The sequence below is a fragment of the Myxine glutinosa genome, chromosome 7, assembly GCF_964187855.1.
Source record: "Myxine glutinosa chromosome 7, kmMyxGlut1.1, whole genome shotgun sequence".
NCBI lineage: Eukaryota > Metazoa > Chordata > Myxini > Myxiniformes > Myxinidae > Myxine > Myxine glutinosa.
Window position 1 is genome coordinate 119388673 of NC_136267.1, and position 17837 is coordinate 119406509.

The 17837-nt window shown below is 45.8% G+C and overlaps 1 protein-coding gene across 8 annotated transcripts; it reads left to right on the top strand.

The window, feature by feature from the left end:
- Window positions 1-302: 302 nt before the first annotated feature.
- On the top strand, window positions 303-17345 carry KRAS (KRAS proto-oncogene, GTPase). 8 transcript variants are annotated; one of them, XM_068097293.2, is made up of 6 exons: window positions 303-723; window positions 1451-1545; window positions 6690-6802; window positions 13866-14044; window positions 15511-15670; window positions 16075-17345. In XM_068097293.2, exons 3-6 carry the CDS (start codon window positions 6692-6694, stop codon window positions 16189-16191), a joined length of 567 nt encoding a protein of 188 aa, XP_067953394.1. In that variant the 5' UTR covers window positions 303-723; window positions 1451-1545; window positions 6690-6691; the 3' UTR covers window positions 16192-17345. The 8 variants fall into 8 exon arrangements, with proteins under 8 accessions (XP_067953394.1, XP_067953392.1, XP_067953396.1 ...); XM_068097291.2 differs by having other exon boundaries at window positions 306-723; window positions 1451-1577; XM_068097295.2 differs by having other exon boundaries at window positions 337-748.
- Window positions 17346-17837: the final 492 nt, after the last annotated feature.

Consider the following 17837-nt stretch of genomic DNA (forward strand, 5'->3'; position numbering starts at 1 on the left):
CCATGCGCTGCCCGCTACAAACACACGTGTACGTGTGTACACAATGTTATTACGATTATCAAGGTCATTCGACATTTTGATTAAGTTCGGCCGTTCCACTATCATAGTTCGATCTCCGTTTGCTTCTGAATTAAATTCATTTCCTACGAATTAGGAATGGGATGTCATATATTAATCCATGGGAATTTATTATTCAATTGGATTTTATATATAAGGATTTTAATTTTTCCTTGCGTTGTAATCGGTTTTTAAAAAGAGCCATGAACGTAATGACATGTACACGGTGCAGGCGCGCTACAGACAGCCCGCAAAGCGAGGTCCTTCGTGGGCCAACCCAGCTCAGCCCCGCCTATCCCAGCCCTGCCCAGGCCCAGCCCGGTCCCGGTTAGGCCAGGCAGGCCGAGCTTGTAGGGAGTGGCGGTCGGAGGGACTCGAAAGGTCCCATGCCGCCTGGACGGAGCCTGTCGGCGCGGTGAGCGAGCCTGTGCTCTTCGCAGCCCTACCCATCCTACATCCCCTCGGTAATTGTCTGCCGTCGTCGGCATCGCTTGCTGAGCCTCGGCTCCCGTTCAGGTGAAGGCCGGCTGCTCCCTGCGGCTTTGACTAGCCCGCCCTGCGGGAGGCCTAGCGCAGGCTTTGTGCACTCGAATCCAGGCGAGGCCGCTGGGCTTCCTACTCAGTATTCCCAGCGATTTGATCGCTGTTTCAAGGGCGACTGCACAGGTTACTTGAACTGCTTTCATTCCGGGTACTTCGGCTGTATTGTATTGTGTGGTGGAGTGTGATTGTTTGTCCCATGTGCACTGTAAAGATATATTATACATGAACCGCACAGTGTAAAATACACGAAGCTAATGCTCGAAAGGGTGTTGTACAGATTGATGGAGAAATAGCAAAATCGATTCGGCTTGAAGTTGAAGGTTTCCATTGCAAACGGGGATCATCTGATGCATAGTTTGCTCTGTGTTGACTGTTGTACCATGCAGAGGATTATAGTGGAGAGATTCAAACTCCTGACGGCTTGTTCCATTGTTGGACTACCGGGTACTTGATTAAATTGGTTGAAATGCGACTCAGAACAGTATATTTATTACGTATGCAAATATGGCAGAAATGTTAACACCTTTCCCTCTCCCTCTCCCTGCCCCATCCACTCCCACCTATTCCCTCATGACGATCTTCTGCCAAATCACTTTCCCTTCTCTTTCCAAAGCGATACTTCGCCCGTGATTACCTATTAAATAGATGGACATTTTTCTACTGATAAGGAAGCCAAAACATCAGCATTGGATCCATTTTGCCATTTATTTTGTAGATTACATCTACTGCGCAAAATTTCCTTTTTTCAAATACAGGGATAAGGGATATACAAGGTCGTAAGAAAATCGAATTACGGGGACACAAGGGACATGTAAGGACAAATTGATATCTTTTTTTTCTTTTCAAACAGCATCATCTCTGACCATCAGTTTGGGATCCGTGCTGATCGTTCAACTCTGCGCGTGCTGCTTTCAGGAATTGTCGGTCGAAAGTCTCAAGCAAGAGGTCAGGACCGTCACGCTGGGCATATCTAACAGGTAGTTCTGACACTTCGCTGATTTGATAAATTACATGCCCGTCTAATAAATGATATGTCCATCAACCCTGGGGGATCTCGGTCTCATATTGTCGTTCCAGAACGATTGTCAAACTGACCCAGAGATGGGGACTCGAGTCGGGGACTTGAACTTGTCGGACTTAAGTCGCAAACTGTGACTTGAGATTTGACAATGACGATGAATGAATGAACACTACATCAAAATAAATATATCTCAGTGATGTGTTTATGATTAACTTTCATTCGATGGCTGGAAGGACATGATTATATTGTTACAGACGCGGTGGTGGATGTTGTTTCACCGAGCGGTTTGGTATGACCGTGCCTGCACGTTTACCCGATTATACTCGAACGTTGCCGAGTCGCGCTACGCTGAATCAATGAAGGAAAAGGACACAACGGCTGGGTTAAAATGACACGACACCAAGGGTTCAGTTCTCAAGACCTCCGGAGGAGGTTATATTAGGGCGGAAGGTTAGATTACAGGAATGAGAGGGACAGCATAGAAAGACAGGCACTTAGACACACTTATCTTATTCCCTGACAGACGACAGATAAACAGGACAAAACGGACTCACACGGGGATTGATGGCAAGGAAAGGCAGAATCGATGGCTCCAGGTGCACCTGGGCTCAGGGCAGGATCGACCCGGTCCGGTCTAGAGATGCGGGGAGGTCGCAGCGCTCGGATGTGGTGATTGTCTTCTCAAGCTGGGGGCGCATCTCACGTCACATCCGGTAAGTCGCCGCGTATATCCGGCGGGGAGTGACACGCCCTCGGCTCGTTAGCTCCGCCCCAGATGGAATCGGCCCGTTGCTTCTCATTGGGTGCGTGCGGGGGGGTTACCGGCTCCGCCCTTGACGAGGGGCCGACAGGCAGCCCCTTCTTGGTAACCCCGTCGGCGCACATGGGTAATGGCGGCTAACCGAGCCGGAGTGAGGACGCACACTCCCCGCACGCCGCGCCGCGCCCCTCTGTTGTTGTAGTTGTTGTTGTAGTTGTTGTTGTTGTTTGGTTGTTGTTGTTGTTGTTGTTTGGGGAAGAAGATGGGAGGAGGTATGGGAAGGTCCTAAACTCACTACTGGTGCCATACAATCACATTCTGGTGCAACGAAGAGTCAGAATTAATGGAAACGAGTCCTTAACTGACATAGACTAAGAATAACTAGCAAGATGTCCGAAAGTTGTCTACGTGAGATGCGGTGGACCTGGGCACGACATTTAATGGGGGAAAAAGGGGAAGGTCGGTTCTACAGAGTGTTATTTACAGGGAATGGGGGATTGGGGATAGTTGGGGAGTATTGGGGAAATAGGGGAATATTTACAAGCGGATATGGAGGCCAAATGCCATATTCGCAACAATATTTATAAACAAAGGCCGCCGGAGTCGGGCACAAAATGGAGCACGGACTCGGTAAATAGATCACACCAAGCTTGGAAAAGGTATTGGTGATGCAGCGCCAAAAGTGCCGCTGAACTCAGAGCCTCCGACCACACATACATGTGTCTAGTGGAATAAAAGGAGGTAAATTGGAGAAAAGCAAGTTGAGCTGTGGTATTGTCGTGTGATTCCCCAGTGAACACCACAGGGATTACGGATAGCCAAAGCAGGGCGACTTTAACTCCGAGGCGACTGATCAAATGCGGATTTTACTATATGCGCCGGAGGAAGAAAGGGGAGGGGAATATGAAGTGTCTTACCTGTTGTCTGCCAGCAGTCCCAAAGCCTGCAAAGAAAAGAACAAGCGAAAAACAGGTTTAAAATGTACAAAAATAAACAGGTTTATTAAAACGGAATGCCGATAACAAGAAACGCGACAGTAAACTGGATTATTAAACGGGACGTCCCCCACACCAGACTTGAACACAGACGAAGGGAAGAATAAATGAAAATAAATATGTGGGGTTATCGTGCACTTAGCTCAATCGGCTGTCCCGGCACCTCGTCAAGACCCGTCTCAGGCCCCTGTTCCTGCGCGGGAATCAGGATGGGGTCCCTGCCTTGGCGGGAAGTAGGCCTCAGTCCGCCTCGCTCACGCACTGCTCGGCCTCACCAGGCGTCTCACTCACTCCGGCCTCGTGGTGTTCCAGTCAAGCCGCCCTCGTCCATGCGCAATCGCTCACGAGGTCCCGAACGTGAACACAAGGGAGGAGAATCGTCAGTGTACAGCCGTCAACCGTCACCCAGAACGCGAGCAGGCACAAGATGATCAGGAGAACAGCAGAAGAAGACCAGAGCACAAGAACGACCAGGGAGCAAGACAAGATGGAGCAAGAGCCTGAAAATGCCGGTCAGAGTTTCTTTATTCGTCGGGTCGTGACGTCCTCGGTGCCTCTCCTCCAATCAGTGCCGGTCAACACCACAGGCTTAGCTCTCACCACTCAGCGCACAATCAGCCTCTGACGTCATCAGTCGTACCATGCCAGTCAGCGCGCTGCTTCCACCTCGGCCTTCTTTCACCAATCAGGCAGTGCCTTCTTACTCCGCCCTGGCCAATCACGGCTCCTCGGGGCGTGTCTTCGGCCTGCTCGACCTCGATGTGTGCTGTAGCTGGTTGCCGTCCCATCGGCAGTGCTCAGAACTGGCTTCCGGTTGGTTTTATTATTATTATTTAATGTGCTTTAATTGCCATTCTCACTTGTCTATTGTGGTGCCATAAGGGACAAAGGATCAATCACATAAGGAACGACGAACAGGAAAGTAGTTAACATAATCCCTACAACTAGTTAACATGCCCCATTCCTCGTAATGGGAACGAAGATACACCTTAATCCGACATCCGAGCGAAACAGGTCCTCCACTTATTACATGGTGATGGTTCTTCGTCTTCACGACAGTCGGAGCATGTTACATACACAATTCTACCTGGTCTAAAGTATCTCTAAGCCACAGACATAACAGTATGTTTCATTACATAGACTATACGAGTATATGTCCTTGAATTCAGTATGCATGCATGCCGCACGGCGTTCATGTGGAATTGTTATTGCTGCTGCTCACTTCATACTCACTTAGCTTCTTCCATGTTTTTATTTTTTAGTCTACGTTTATGGCTCATTGTGGAACTAAAATAAATAAACAAACACACGTAATGGTTTGACCTTTGAGTGGACATTCTCACCATTACACCGTCGAGACTGAGCGCCACTGCGTAGCTTGCTGCTACTCTCTCTGCATGCGCACGTCACTTCGTTATTGGGAGCATGGCAGAGATTCCCCGGGTGATGTTTGCTGAATTTTGATCTTATTCTGAAGGTGGCAACCGAGTCTGGTCAACGAGTTTGAATTAAAGCAATTTAACTTTTTTCCATGTCATTTATTTTAGTGTACACATGCCCCCAAAAAATCATTACGCTCATATAAACAACCAGCTCATGACTCATGTAAACCTTTGGAGTATTAAAGGCTTACAGGTAACCAAGCTATATGATCTATGAGATTATGACGTGATATTAGACTTGGGACCTGGCACAGGTGACTTGTTGACGTGTCTGAACTGACTCTCCTAACTATTTCCATGGTCAACCACAGGAAGAAGTTGAGTCTCTTGTTGAACTTCTAGGCCTCACTATCAGCCGTACCTGGCTTCAACAGCCAGCCGCAGAATGGTCAATCTCCATCGTTCCAAGTCATTCCTTGAAAAATCATCATTATTCACAGCCTACAAAGTCGATATCCATTCCTCAATGGAGTACTGCTCTCATCTATGGGCGGTCGCTCCAGCATCATATCTGTCTCACCTTGAATTTGTGAAATCGAAAGCACTCAACATTATTGACGTCTCTCATGATGAGACCGAAGCGCAAGGCTTTCTGCTCTCACGTTGCAGGCAAGTCGGAGGCCAAAGGTTATACTTATTTATTTACTGCCTCACTTGCTCTGTCTCTCTCAACCTTCCAATCCTGCATAGTGTTCTTCCATTAACCCCCTCCTGATGAAAGTCCCAAAATCAAGCCTTTCACACATTTAAACTCTTCTTCCTCTTCTCTTCCATTTGCGGAACCACCGTATACTGTTTAATCACACTCTTCCTTCTCGGTGTTCAAGAAAGTGTTGCACCACTGACTTGTCATCCCCATCCCCAATCTGTATTAAGCAAATAAGCAAGGGCAGTCCTGGTCTCAGGTGACGTTTGAACCGCTTCACAGCAGGCTTTCTCAGGTCAATAGACCATGAGCCCCGGCACGTACCGGGTTTTTATTCACCATGTGGCCGCTTTTTGTCACGTGATGATGCTCGAGGTCAGATGGAGGAGTGTTTTTTATTTTTGCAAACCTCAAGCAAATAAACATCAAAGCACATCAATGATGGGTTGTTCTGCTTTTTTTTGTTATTACTCACACATGATCTGGTGTTGTACGAGTGCGTGAGCATGTGTGTGTATTTGTTGTTGTTGTTGTTGTTTCCGGGGCATGGATATGGGTGGTTTCGTGGCCTGGTTGGACATTAAGAGGTGTGGGTTTTGTGTTTGTTGGAGTTTCCATTGGGTGTTGTACACACGTGCATGTTGTGTTTTGGATTGAGTGTTGTTGTTTGTTGCTCACCTTATCCAGCTGCTTGTACCGTCCCGTTTTTGCCATTTGTACGAGACGTGTGTATTGTGTGGGTAGGTAAACCGTCTCCCCAGTTAGACCACTCTCTTGGCTCATCACAAGCCATGCTTACAGTATCAATCTGTGTCGTATGTTAGACGTCGCGTCTCGGACATGGCCTGGGTCCCATTAAAGTTTTCACTTCTAGGACACGGGTCTTCCCCCCTCCATCCCCCCATTTAGATACATTATTATGAGATAAATTGATCTATTTAACGTTGTCACTTGGTCAATAGAACATAACGACGACGTTAACAGAGGTGTGTGTGTGTGTCCGTGTGTGTGTCCGTGTGTCCAATTTAGTGTTCCAAAAAATAAAAATAATTGGCAACTTGTGGACATTTAGCATTCTGGATCCACAACTGTATTCGGGAAGATTTAAAGCAAACTTATCAAATTAATTTCAAATGTGATCAATCACAGCAATTGGAGTATCTGCAGTATTCATCATCAGTTGTGCACAATTTTGCTTTCTCTTGCATTCTTCCCTTTCTTCCAGGAATGACGGAGTACAAATTGGTGGTGGTGGGTGCTGGTGGTGTGGGCAAGAGTGCACTCACCATCCAACTCATCCAAAACCACTTTGTAGATGAATATGATCCCACTATAGAGGTGAGAATGACATTTCATTATCAACTCTTATATCTTGTTCACCAGTCGATCACTATCCCATTGGCTTTTATTACCCTCACCTGTCTTGTTACTTATTACTTCATCCTTTCCTCTTGTTCTATCACTGACATGTTACTTACAGGCCATATGTGCACATGCAGCATACTGGCCATTATGTACACACGCTGCGTACTGGCCATATGTACACACGCTGCGTACTGGCCATATGTACACACGCTGCATACAGGCCGTATACAACTATACATATTACATTCGCACAACATTGGTAAAACGATCCACAGACCCCACAACCAACACTCCCTCTCTCCTCCCCCACAAGCTCTCTCTCCGTACCTCACGTCTGTCCATCCTCCCTCGCTTAATTCCTCCTTTTGTCCTTCCATAAATTTCCCTCCTTTCCCCTTCCTCCGTGATTAGTTTCCTTGGACTTGCACTCCTTGCTTACTTAACTGGAACGGCACGCGGTAGAGCGCATACCGCCGCCAGGCTGAACAGTTTACTTTTTGTATCCACTGATAGTCGGATCTGGATCAGGATCTGAACCAAAAGCTAATCGGCTTGTTCTTGTCACTTACCCATCTCATCCACCTAGTTTTGTCGCAAGTCGTCCACTGGTCCACAACTTTTAGAAATATCATTCCATGTATCGTTTTTGGTCGTATCACATAATGGTGAAGAATAACTTTAAAAATACTTGGATCCGGATCTTCACCAAAACCTGATCTTTTCCTCTGTCACATACCCAACCTCTCCCCAAATTTCGTCTGAATCCATCCACAACTTTTTGACACAAACAAAAAACACAGGGTTGAAACACATAACCGCCATCCAACTTCAGTGGTGGAGGTAAAAACCAGACAACCTTCCTTTCTTTTTAATTTCGACAACCTTCCTTTCCAACAGCAGTGAATTTTAAAAATATATTTATAGTATAACTAGCTGAATGCACCCGACGTTGCCCGGGTTATTTTTGAATTAATTTAATCTTCTGTACCTAGGGCTGACACGAGCCCAGTATCAGTTAGTGCTCAACGATTCCTTGTTCTTTCTTCTGTCGGGCCCCGCGAGAGAGAATTTTGAACATGTGTTGCAATCAGTCAGATATTCCTATTAAGTGCATAAGTTGTACTTTAAGAGAATTTTGAAAGAAGAAGAAAATTTATTGCGAAATGGGCCCAGCCCGGCCCGGCCGAGGCGGCCTCGCCACCTAGCCTGTAACCTTCCCGGGGCCCGTCCCCACAGTTTTTGTTTCAGAGGTTTCCTCCTATCTTTCACCGTTCAGGAGATTAGCACGTGCAGACAAACAAACAAACAAAAACTTTCTTTTATATATATAGATAGAAGATAGATAGATATCAAAACAGCAATTATTCCGAGTAACATTATGTTGTGTAATTTTACTGCAAGTTCACCATCATGTTAACCAATCGCCATTCAATTGCTACAATGCCAAAAGAGTGGTGGAGCGGTGGTTGGGGGATTTAAGGTTGTGGTAATTGGTGTGATGCAGAGGTTTTCAAAATGGGGGTAATTATCTCCAAAGCTCACTTTCAAATCAAAACGACAAAAAGATATCTCATGGTCTATATAATTTATGTAGCGCACCCCAATGGCCTATTAACCCTTTGAGTACCGGATTTTGTTTTTGATAAAAATACCCCCGGTACGGGATTAATTTGGCATTTTGGTACGGGAATGCAACCACATACTGACAATCTATTTATAGGTATAGTCGATGACGTGTAGTAACGTCATCCGTACACAAAACTTTTTCACGGGTTGCGGCACTGGACGTCATCCGTACTCAAAGGGTTAATTAGATATCCATTCACATTTATATTAAATTTAAGTTGTATTTTATCATTTTAATTTGATGTTGCGAATTTCCCAGCCTGAGCCGTCTTGTCTGTTAGGCCAAGATGCTCCTGGTGTAGCTGAAGACCAGCCATGTAGCTCCGAGTCCACATCCCATTTTCATCGACTTACCTTCATGAGTCGCCAGTCTCGTCTCTGCAGGCAATTAAAAACGAAAGTAAAGCGCAAAACAAATTGGAAGGCAAAGCAGATTCGCGATGTGCTTTGAGCGTTACGCTATCTCGATTGGCAGTGCCTGCCGCAAAAAAACAAGTTCAAGTTTCCCAACGAAATACCTGGACCTATGACGTATATAAACCAATCCTATTTGATTTGTGATTAATGTGGAATTAAAATGATGTTAAACCGCATTAACAATTACATTTTGTTTTTATTTATTTATTTATTTTAGGCCTCTTAAGGTTGAGGCTGGGTAATGGGGTTGAGCAGTGCCGCTCCAGGTGTATAATGGAAGTGTGGGTTGAGAACCCCTGGTGTGTAATGTGTTTATTTACTGTCTTACCACACTAAGATTGTTTGAAAATACTGCACGAAAAATCATGGTGTGTTGTCAGTGCAGTCAGTTGACCACTTGAACGTTCTAAATTAATATCCTAAGCAACAATCCTAACATTAATATCCCAACAGAGACCTTTGTGAAATCGTATTTATCTAACAAACAAAACTTATCTTTGTCTTTGATCTTTATGGAATCTTAAAAACTGCTTTTTTGGTATCCTCGTCACACAGCCAACCTTAACCAAAATGTAAATGTTTGAGAGAGTCCTCAATTGCAATTATAAAAGTCCTCAATTATAAAAGACCCTTAAAAATTGGAACCATCGGCTTTATTATTATTTTTTTGTACACAGAATTGAGGCTTGTGTAAGAGCTAACACATTCAACACGAAAACATACAATAAAGGGAGCGGGAGACAAGAGAGGGAGAGAGAGAGAGAGGAAAGCATACAAGCACCACAACGACAGCAGCGAACAGGGATGTCAGTAGATCTGTGGAAGGGAGAGGGCTGCATTATATCAAGCAAATAAACACTACTAGGAATTTCAGTAATGAAGTTGGAGATTGAAAGAGGTGGATTTGGGGTGTTTTAGCAGGGGTAGAAAAGATCAAGGTTTTGGATGGGGGAAGATAAGAGATGGTGGTGAACAGCTGTTTTAAAGACCTGGAGGGAGGAGAGGGATTGAAGAGAGTGTGGGAGATTGTTCCAGAGGCAGGAGAAAAGAGGAATGAAAGAGTGAAGGTGAGCAGAGAGTCCTGATTTTGGCAGTTTCATCAGAAGAGGGTTTCTGGCAGATCTTGTGTGGTCTGCAGTGATATTTGGGGGACAGAGCAGGGGGAACAAGGCCGGAGATGAGTCGGTAGAAGACAGAAAAACCACAAACCTGCCTGTGGTAAGTGTGGGAAAGGCCTTCAAAATCAGCTTCATTGCAGGAGATACCAATGATTCTGAATGCTTTGGTTTCAACCTCGTGAAGCCGAGCTAGGTGGGAGGCAGAAGCAGCAGCCCAAAGGGGAGAGCCGTATTCCATCAAGCTGCGGATGAAAGCTTTGTATGTGGTGAGGAGCTCAGAGGTGCCAAGGAAGGATTAAACACAACGGAGGATGCCCAGACGACTGGCTTTGGAGGCCAGCTTGGAAATGTGGTTTTCTCAGAAAAGATCATGGCAGATAGTGAGACCCAAAAGCTTGAGTGACAGAACTTCTCTCAAGAGGATTGTTGAGAAAGTAAATGGGAGGGCTGTCCAGATGGTCTTTCCAGAGAGACAGAGACAGAGTGAGAGTGTGAGATTTGTCAGGATTGAAAGACATGTTCACTTGTTTGACCAGCTTGTGATATTGTCCAGGTCTGCAGAGAGTGAGGATGCAGACTGCCAATCTGAGGGTTGAGATATGGAGCGGAAGAGAGTGGAGGCATCAGCAAAGAATGAATGAATGAATGAATGATCGTTTTAAGGCCATTTTTCCCCGCGAGAGTGGGGGTTGGCCTTGCGAGCCCCATGACAATCATGGTTCCCTGTTTGAGGCAATGTTTTTATGGCCGGATGCCCTTCCTGACACCAACCCTTGGTCACGCTCTGACAATGCGCAGGGATACAGTGTGCCTATTCTGAATCGGGGTACACACCGTGATCATTCATCCCAGCAAGCTGGTACTCAATTTGCCGACCTCGGAAGGATGACAGGCTGAGTCAACCCCCCTGGCGTTAATTCAGCGATCGACCGGGATTCGAACCCAGGATCCGAGGATCCCAAACCGGCACCGTAACCGCGAAGCCAACGCCGCCAACGCTAGTCATCAGCAAAGAGATGGAGGATTTTTCAGTCAGAGAGATCATTAATGAAGACCAAAAAGAGCACAGGGCCCAGAACACTGCCTTGAGGAACTGCCTGGACAGGAAGGGGAGATGAGAGAAATCCATTCAGGGCCACACGTTGACTGCGACAGGAGAGGAAGTCTGCAAGCCATGCGTGGAGGTTACCATGGATACCTTCGGAGGAGAGTTTGGTGAGCAGAGCGGGTGCCAGACCGTATCAAAGGCATGAGATGTCAAGGGAGACGGCTCTGATTTCCTGTTTGGCATTGAGGAACTCTATCCATTGTTGAGACAGCAGAAGTAGCATGTCAAGAGTAGAGCGACCTGGTCTGAATCCAAATTGATGATCAGAGATCAAGCCATTGGAGAAGAGGAAGGATTTGATGTCAGAAGCGATGATGGATTCCATGACCTTACTGATGATTGGGAGCAGGTTGATTTGTCTAGTTGCAAGAATCTGTTTTTTGCACCTTTTTTGTGTAAAGCAGTAATGTTTGCTGATTTCCAAGCTGATGGCAGATGACCTTGAGCAAAAGAGAGGGTGAAGAGAAGAGAGAGAGAGAGAGGGTGAGATAGAGCGGCAGAGCAGGATTTTAGGACCCGTGGGCTGATGCCATCAGGTCCAGTTGCAGAATCAGTCGAGGTTTGACAGAAACCTCATCACCTTGTTGCGAGAGAAGGACATAGAGTCCAGGAGCAGCTGGGTTTGACTGGGTATGGTGGGTACAGAGAGAGATGGGCTTGGGACACAAGATTTGGAGGCAAACACAGAATTTAAACATTCAGTTTTTTCATGGGTAGTGTCAGCTGTGTAGCCATTTGAGGAAAGGGAGGGGATGGAAGGGGAACAAACACCAGAAACGGATTTGAGCAGACGCCACCAGGATTTGGAGGAGGGAGAAAGGTTTGAGAGTTCAGTCTTGAGAGTAGATAGATGTTTCCTGGCTCTCTTGAGGGTAGACACACACTTGTTCCGAGCTTTGTGAAAGGAACTGAGATTACCTTTAGTTGGATTGCCATCCATGAAGCGAAGGCAAGTTGTTTCATGGCAACTGCCTTGCCACAACATTCAGTGTACCATCGACGGGAGGAAGGGTATGACAACTGAAGATGATGGGATAAATCTGTGCATGAGAGAGAGCAGTTTACTTAGGAAAGAGTTGATGTCAGAGGCTGTCGAGATGGGAGACCAGTCCAGATGATTGATGGCTGCTTGAAGACTGTCCCAGTCAGCCTGAGTGAAATGCCAGACTCGTAGATGCTGAGGAGGCTCTCTGAAAATGGCCAGAGAGATATCCACTTTAACAAGGAAATGATCAAAAGAACCGATTGGAGCAGAAGAACAGCAGACATTTGCAGGGAGGTTTTTCATAACCAAGTCTAGAAGAGAAGATACTCCATTGACTGAGATCCGGGTCGGGAAATTGACAGATTGTGTCAGTCCCAGTGAGTTGCAGAAGTCCTTTGCTGAGGTGTCATCGCTGGTGAGAGAGGAACCCACACCCAGCCAGCTGACATGTTGACAGTTGAAGTCGGCACATATGAGGAAGAGAGAGTTGGGATGGGTAGATAGAAGTTGGTCCATGTTGTCAGACAGCGAAATGTAAATGGAATCATCACTGTTTGGTGGACGGTACAACACACATATGAACAAAAGGTGGGAGCGAAGGGGAAGCCGTAGCCAGAGGTACTCCTGGGGGTGAGGTGGAGAGAGGGCAGTGCAAGGAGAGTGAGGGAGTTTTTGATAAAGATAGCAACCCCACCTCCAGGACGAGGCTCAGGTCTAGCATACCGGAGGAGGGAGTAACCAGGAAGAGATATTAAGGAATCAGAGACATCTTGAAGGAGGAAAGTTTCTGTTTTGCAGATTATGTCTGGTTTGTCAGAAGCAACCTGTATGGAGAGATCAATCAGGTTTGAGCGAAGGCCCCGGATGTTTGAGGTCCATACCATTAAGGAAGAGGAAGTGAGGCACAGTGATGTGACGGGATGAGGCACTGAGGTGTTGTTTGAGGGGGTGTGGGGTGAGACTAGTTTTACTTCACGGTGTACGGCTACGGCTGTACTGTTACGGCTCTACGTCAATTACCAGTGTCAGTTATGGCTGTACGGCTGTCAGTACGGGTTTCAGTACGGTGTCAGTACGGGTGGTGTCAGATGTCAGATACGGGTGGTGTCAGTACGGGTGGTACGGGTGTCAGTTACGGCTGTACGGTACAATGTAGTTTAATGGTTTTTAAAAAAAGAAGAAAATGGACATCACTTTTACTTTTCTAACAACAATCTTTTAGGAAATGGCACAGGATTCTTCCCTTTGCATGTCTGTGGATGTCTGATGATGACCTTTGGAAACTGTGGATGGGTATTGTTCCCAACCAATCCTTCATCTTTGCCTTCTGTTTTATCGCTCCTCCCCCCACACTTTCTGCTGATTTCTAGACCAACCCTGTCCTCTCTTTCCCTACCTACTCTTTTAATTAGCCTCGCCCGTTACTGAAGGGATGGGAGAGGCTATTCCAATCGGTGTCAGTGAATGCATGTCTGTACACAGATCGACTTTAATATAGATAGTTAATAATAATAATAATAATAATAATAAAAAATCTTTATTGTCCCATATTCAAGGAAATTATTCTTGTAATCTACATACTGCAGCATTTATGGCTCATCATTTTAAAAAACGGCAAGTTATTCTAGTAATTGTGCAATTAAAATTCACTTTGCATCCAAGGGGCCATCTGTAATTTGGCCATCTAAGGTTCAAAAGTATTTTTGGGGTGTGTTTGGCAAAATCGCCAAAGAGGCACAATACTTGAACATGAAGTGGTGCGCTCTGCTTTCTGTGGTGCAGGATTCATACCGGAAGCAGGTGGTGATAGATGGCGAGACCTGTCTGTTGGATATTTTGGACACCGCGGGTCAGGAGGAATACAGTGCAATGCGAGACCAGTACATGCGCACTGGGGAGGGCTTTCTCTGCGTGTTCGCCGTTAACAACTCCAAGTCATTTGACGACATTCACCTCTACAGGTGTGAGGGACATCTTTATCAAGAGAACACTCTAGCATCATCCTTCTGTGTACCTTTTCCTCCCTCCCCCCACATTTGTGCCTCTTGCATGCACAGCAAGAGGGCTTTGTGCACACAATGCACAAACATGCACAGTTTAAATTTTTTTTTTTTAATTGACAAGTTCATCCTGACATTGACCACGTTCATGTATTCTAATTGTCTATATGAGCACATGACAGAAGGATCTACCTTTCTAGTGCAAGTTTGACATGCATCAGCCAGTCCAAAATGGTTCACCCACTCCACCAAAGACTGAGAAAAAAACCCATGAGGGCTTTGCTCAAAGTTTCAACCACAGGTTGGCCATTATTTGGGGGAAACATGGCGAACTAGAACGGCACGGGGTAGAGTGCGTACCTCTGCCAGGGTGAACAGTTTACGTTTTGTGTCCCACTGATGGGCCGGATCTGCATCTCAACGTTAACCAAAATTTAATCGTCTTGTTCTTGTCACCTATATGGCCCCTAAAGGTGGTTCTTGTCAACCTACTCAAACTCATCCATCAAGTTTCATTGGAATCTGTTCATAACTGAGATATCGTGCTATATATCGTTTTTGGCCCCATCTCTCAATGATAAGAAAAGAGAAGTTTCCAGGATCAATTAGTCCTTGTCACACATCCAGCCTGTCCACCAAGTTTCGCCGAATCCATCCATAACTTTTTGAGAGATCCTGCTCACAGACAGACAAATAGGGGTGAAAACAACCTCCGTCCACCTTAGGTGGCAGAGGTAATGACAACTTGAATTTTATTGGGCCTTCCAAAAGAGGTTTAACAACCCAGGCCTACAATACTTACATTAAACTTTAAAATGCCAGAGCTCGACATTATCTAGGGTATTTTGTTGTTTTAATACAAGATCCGAGGCTCATGGTGGAGCTATATGACACAGCAGCACGTTTACAATCTACCAAAGGGTTAAGGTTCGTGGGGGAAGGGAGGAGGGGTGGGGTGGAGTGTCCACATATGAGGAAAGGAGTAGTAACACAAAAAAGAATACCATACCAGATCTTCACCAAAATATAATCATTTCGTCCTTGTCACATACACTACCTCTCTGCAAAATTTTGGCCAAATCCGTCCACAACTTTTTGAGATATCTTGTTCGCAAACAGACAGACAGGGGTGAAAACAACCTCCATCCACCTTCGGTAACGTAGGTAATGATAGGCAGCACATTTGAACGACTGAAGTGAGGAGGACGAGGCAACTGACACACGGAGACAATTCCACAATCTGGACAATAAGGGGATAAATGAATGCAGATGTGGTTAAATAATGAAATTTATGGGGTGCAACTGGTCGGATTGTCGCGTTACTTTCCCTTGTGGTCTCTTTCTCACCGGCATTCTTAGTCATTAAAAGATTTTGTTTGTTTGTTTCTGAAACCTGGTCATCTTTTCTTGCTTTTCCTGATATGCAGGGAGCAGATAAAGAGAGTGAAAGATTCGGAAGATGTCCCCATGGTTTTGGTTGGAAACAAATGTGACCTCCCGACCCGTACTGTTGACACAAAGCAAGCACTTGACCTTGCACGTTCTTTCGGTATCCCTTGCATTGAGACCTCGGCCAAGACTCGGCAGGTGAGCCATTCGATAGGGTTTGGTGCGTCAAACTTTACCTTCTGGAAGATCCTAAAAATTCAGATCTTGCTTGTGAATTGGAAACCAGAAACGTCAATTTTGGGGTGTGGGAGGGGGGTGGTATCATATATATATAGTGCAACGTTGTCTGCGTTGCACATTGGTATTGTACATCAAATTATTTGTCAAATTTGTTTATCTTCCTTGCATTCGTAGTATACTGTACTTTCTAGTCGGGCGTTTTTCCACAAGTTTCATATTAACTGTCAAGGCAAAAGTAGTGATTGTATTGGTCCTTTTATTCAGGCTCGATGTGCGCATAAACCCCCAGAACCCAGGCCTGCTATTATATCCGAGTTTCTCAACTAATCCCTGGTTGCCCCTTCCCTTCTATTTTCTTTCAGGGGGTGGACGATGCCTTTTATACGCTTGTCCGTGAAATCCGCAAGTACAAGGAACGCGCAAGCAAGGATGGGAAAAAGAAAAAGAAGAGATCTCGAAAAATGTGCTTGGTCATGTGACCACACTCTTGGCCCTTTTGGGCACGACTCCTCGCTGGCTTGGACTCGTTGATATTTGCCCTGGCATGTTTGCCTCCAACTAAAATTCCACCTCGCAGCGCAGCCCCTCCCCTCAGCCCCACTCTGCCGAACAGAAATGGACTGATTGTTTCGATCTTCTTTTGCAACTCTTATCTCTACCTTCTCTGCCCAATCTGTCCTGAAAGCCCAAACCATCTCACCCTGGTGTCAAACTTCATTTTGCTTCAACTGTGGACCATTGTCAGATGCAATGCCTGGCTTCGTGTGACCTGCAGTTCTTCACTCCAAAGTTCCATGTCTATTGGAAAGGCTTTTGAGGCAGCCACTGTGGGGTGCCATGTCAAGCCGATGTAAGAACTATTCGGCGTTGTTGGAAGAGCCACTGGTGGTTGGAAGCTTCTGGAACAAGATTTTCTGTCTGTCATTCTTGTGTCCATTAGGTTCAGGGATTTCCTGTGACCCTGGCCCGAAATAGATGCAGGTGGCGGTTCAGTTCGTTGTGGGTTGGCTTGAAGGACTTGGGAGGCTGCTCAGACTTAATATCACTCGTGTATATAATCGTATAATCTCAGGGGTCCTGGACTCACCCAGTTCGAAGAGATCCCGCTCACTAACCCAGAGAGAGTAGCAATGGCCGGCCGATCTATAATTGTGGTGACCGAGGTGCTCTTGATGGTGGGTGCAGATTAGCGCGATGAGATTCCATGCATGGATGCCCATCGCCAGCATGATTGACAAATGGGCCTTGTCTGTCCTTAAAAAAAAATCTCCACATACTCTAATGAGGGCAAGACAGGTGTTCTGGTGTTTACCTTAACTTCTGACCATAGACAGAGAGGCAATTGGACAGTTTCTGACGTCTCGCTGTACAGCCCAGCAGCTTCTTCACCGCCGGACAGGTCATGCGTGCGCATCGCTGTCGGCCTCGGTTCTCGTGTGGCAATGTGTGAACGGTACGGGTGCTAAGAGCCTGGTCATTTTGGAAACGATTTGGTGTTTATTGCTAAAGTAACCCCAGTTTTTTTTTTCTTTTTTTTTGTGTTTTTGTTAAAAGTTTGTTTTGTTTTATTTTCCTTCCTTTGCTGATTTGTTTTCTTTTGGGGGAAGGTGAATAAATCTATGTATGGAAGCGATTGAATTATCTCGTGTTTATAACAATCGTGAACGTCTCCTTTTATGGACATGCCGAATCATTCCGAATCGATTCCCATTTGTATTCGAGATTCTTGTTAAACCTGCTCTTTTTGAAATGGTGATAATTTCAAAAAGAAAACTAGAAAGAGGCTCGGTAAAGCGCGTGTACCTCTGCCAGGCTGAACAGTTTACGGTTTGTATCTCACTGATCCGCCGGATATGCATCTGGGCCTTAACCAATCTCTCAATTCTAAAAATCATCAAATTTAAATATTATCGTATCAGGATCGTCACCAATATCTAATCGATTCTTCCTTGTCATACATCCAGGCTCTCCACCACGTTTCGTCCGAAACTAACAAAGGTGGTTAGACGGGATGAAAGAGTGAATAAGAGGAAGACTATGTTCTCTTTGTGTGTCCCCCAACTTTAGTCGACCTCTAATGGAAGGTTTGCGTTCAACGTGTACGGAACCCAGCCGGTCCCACAGT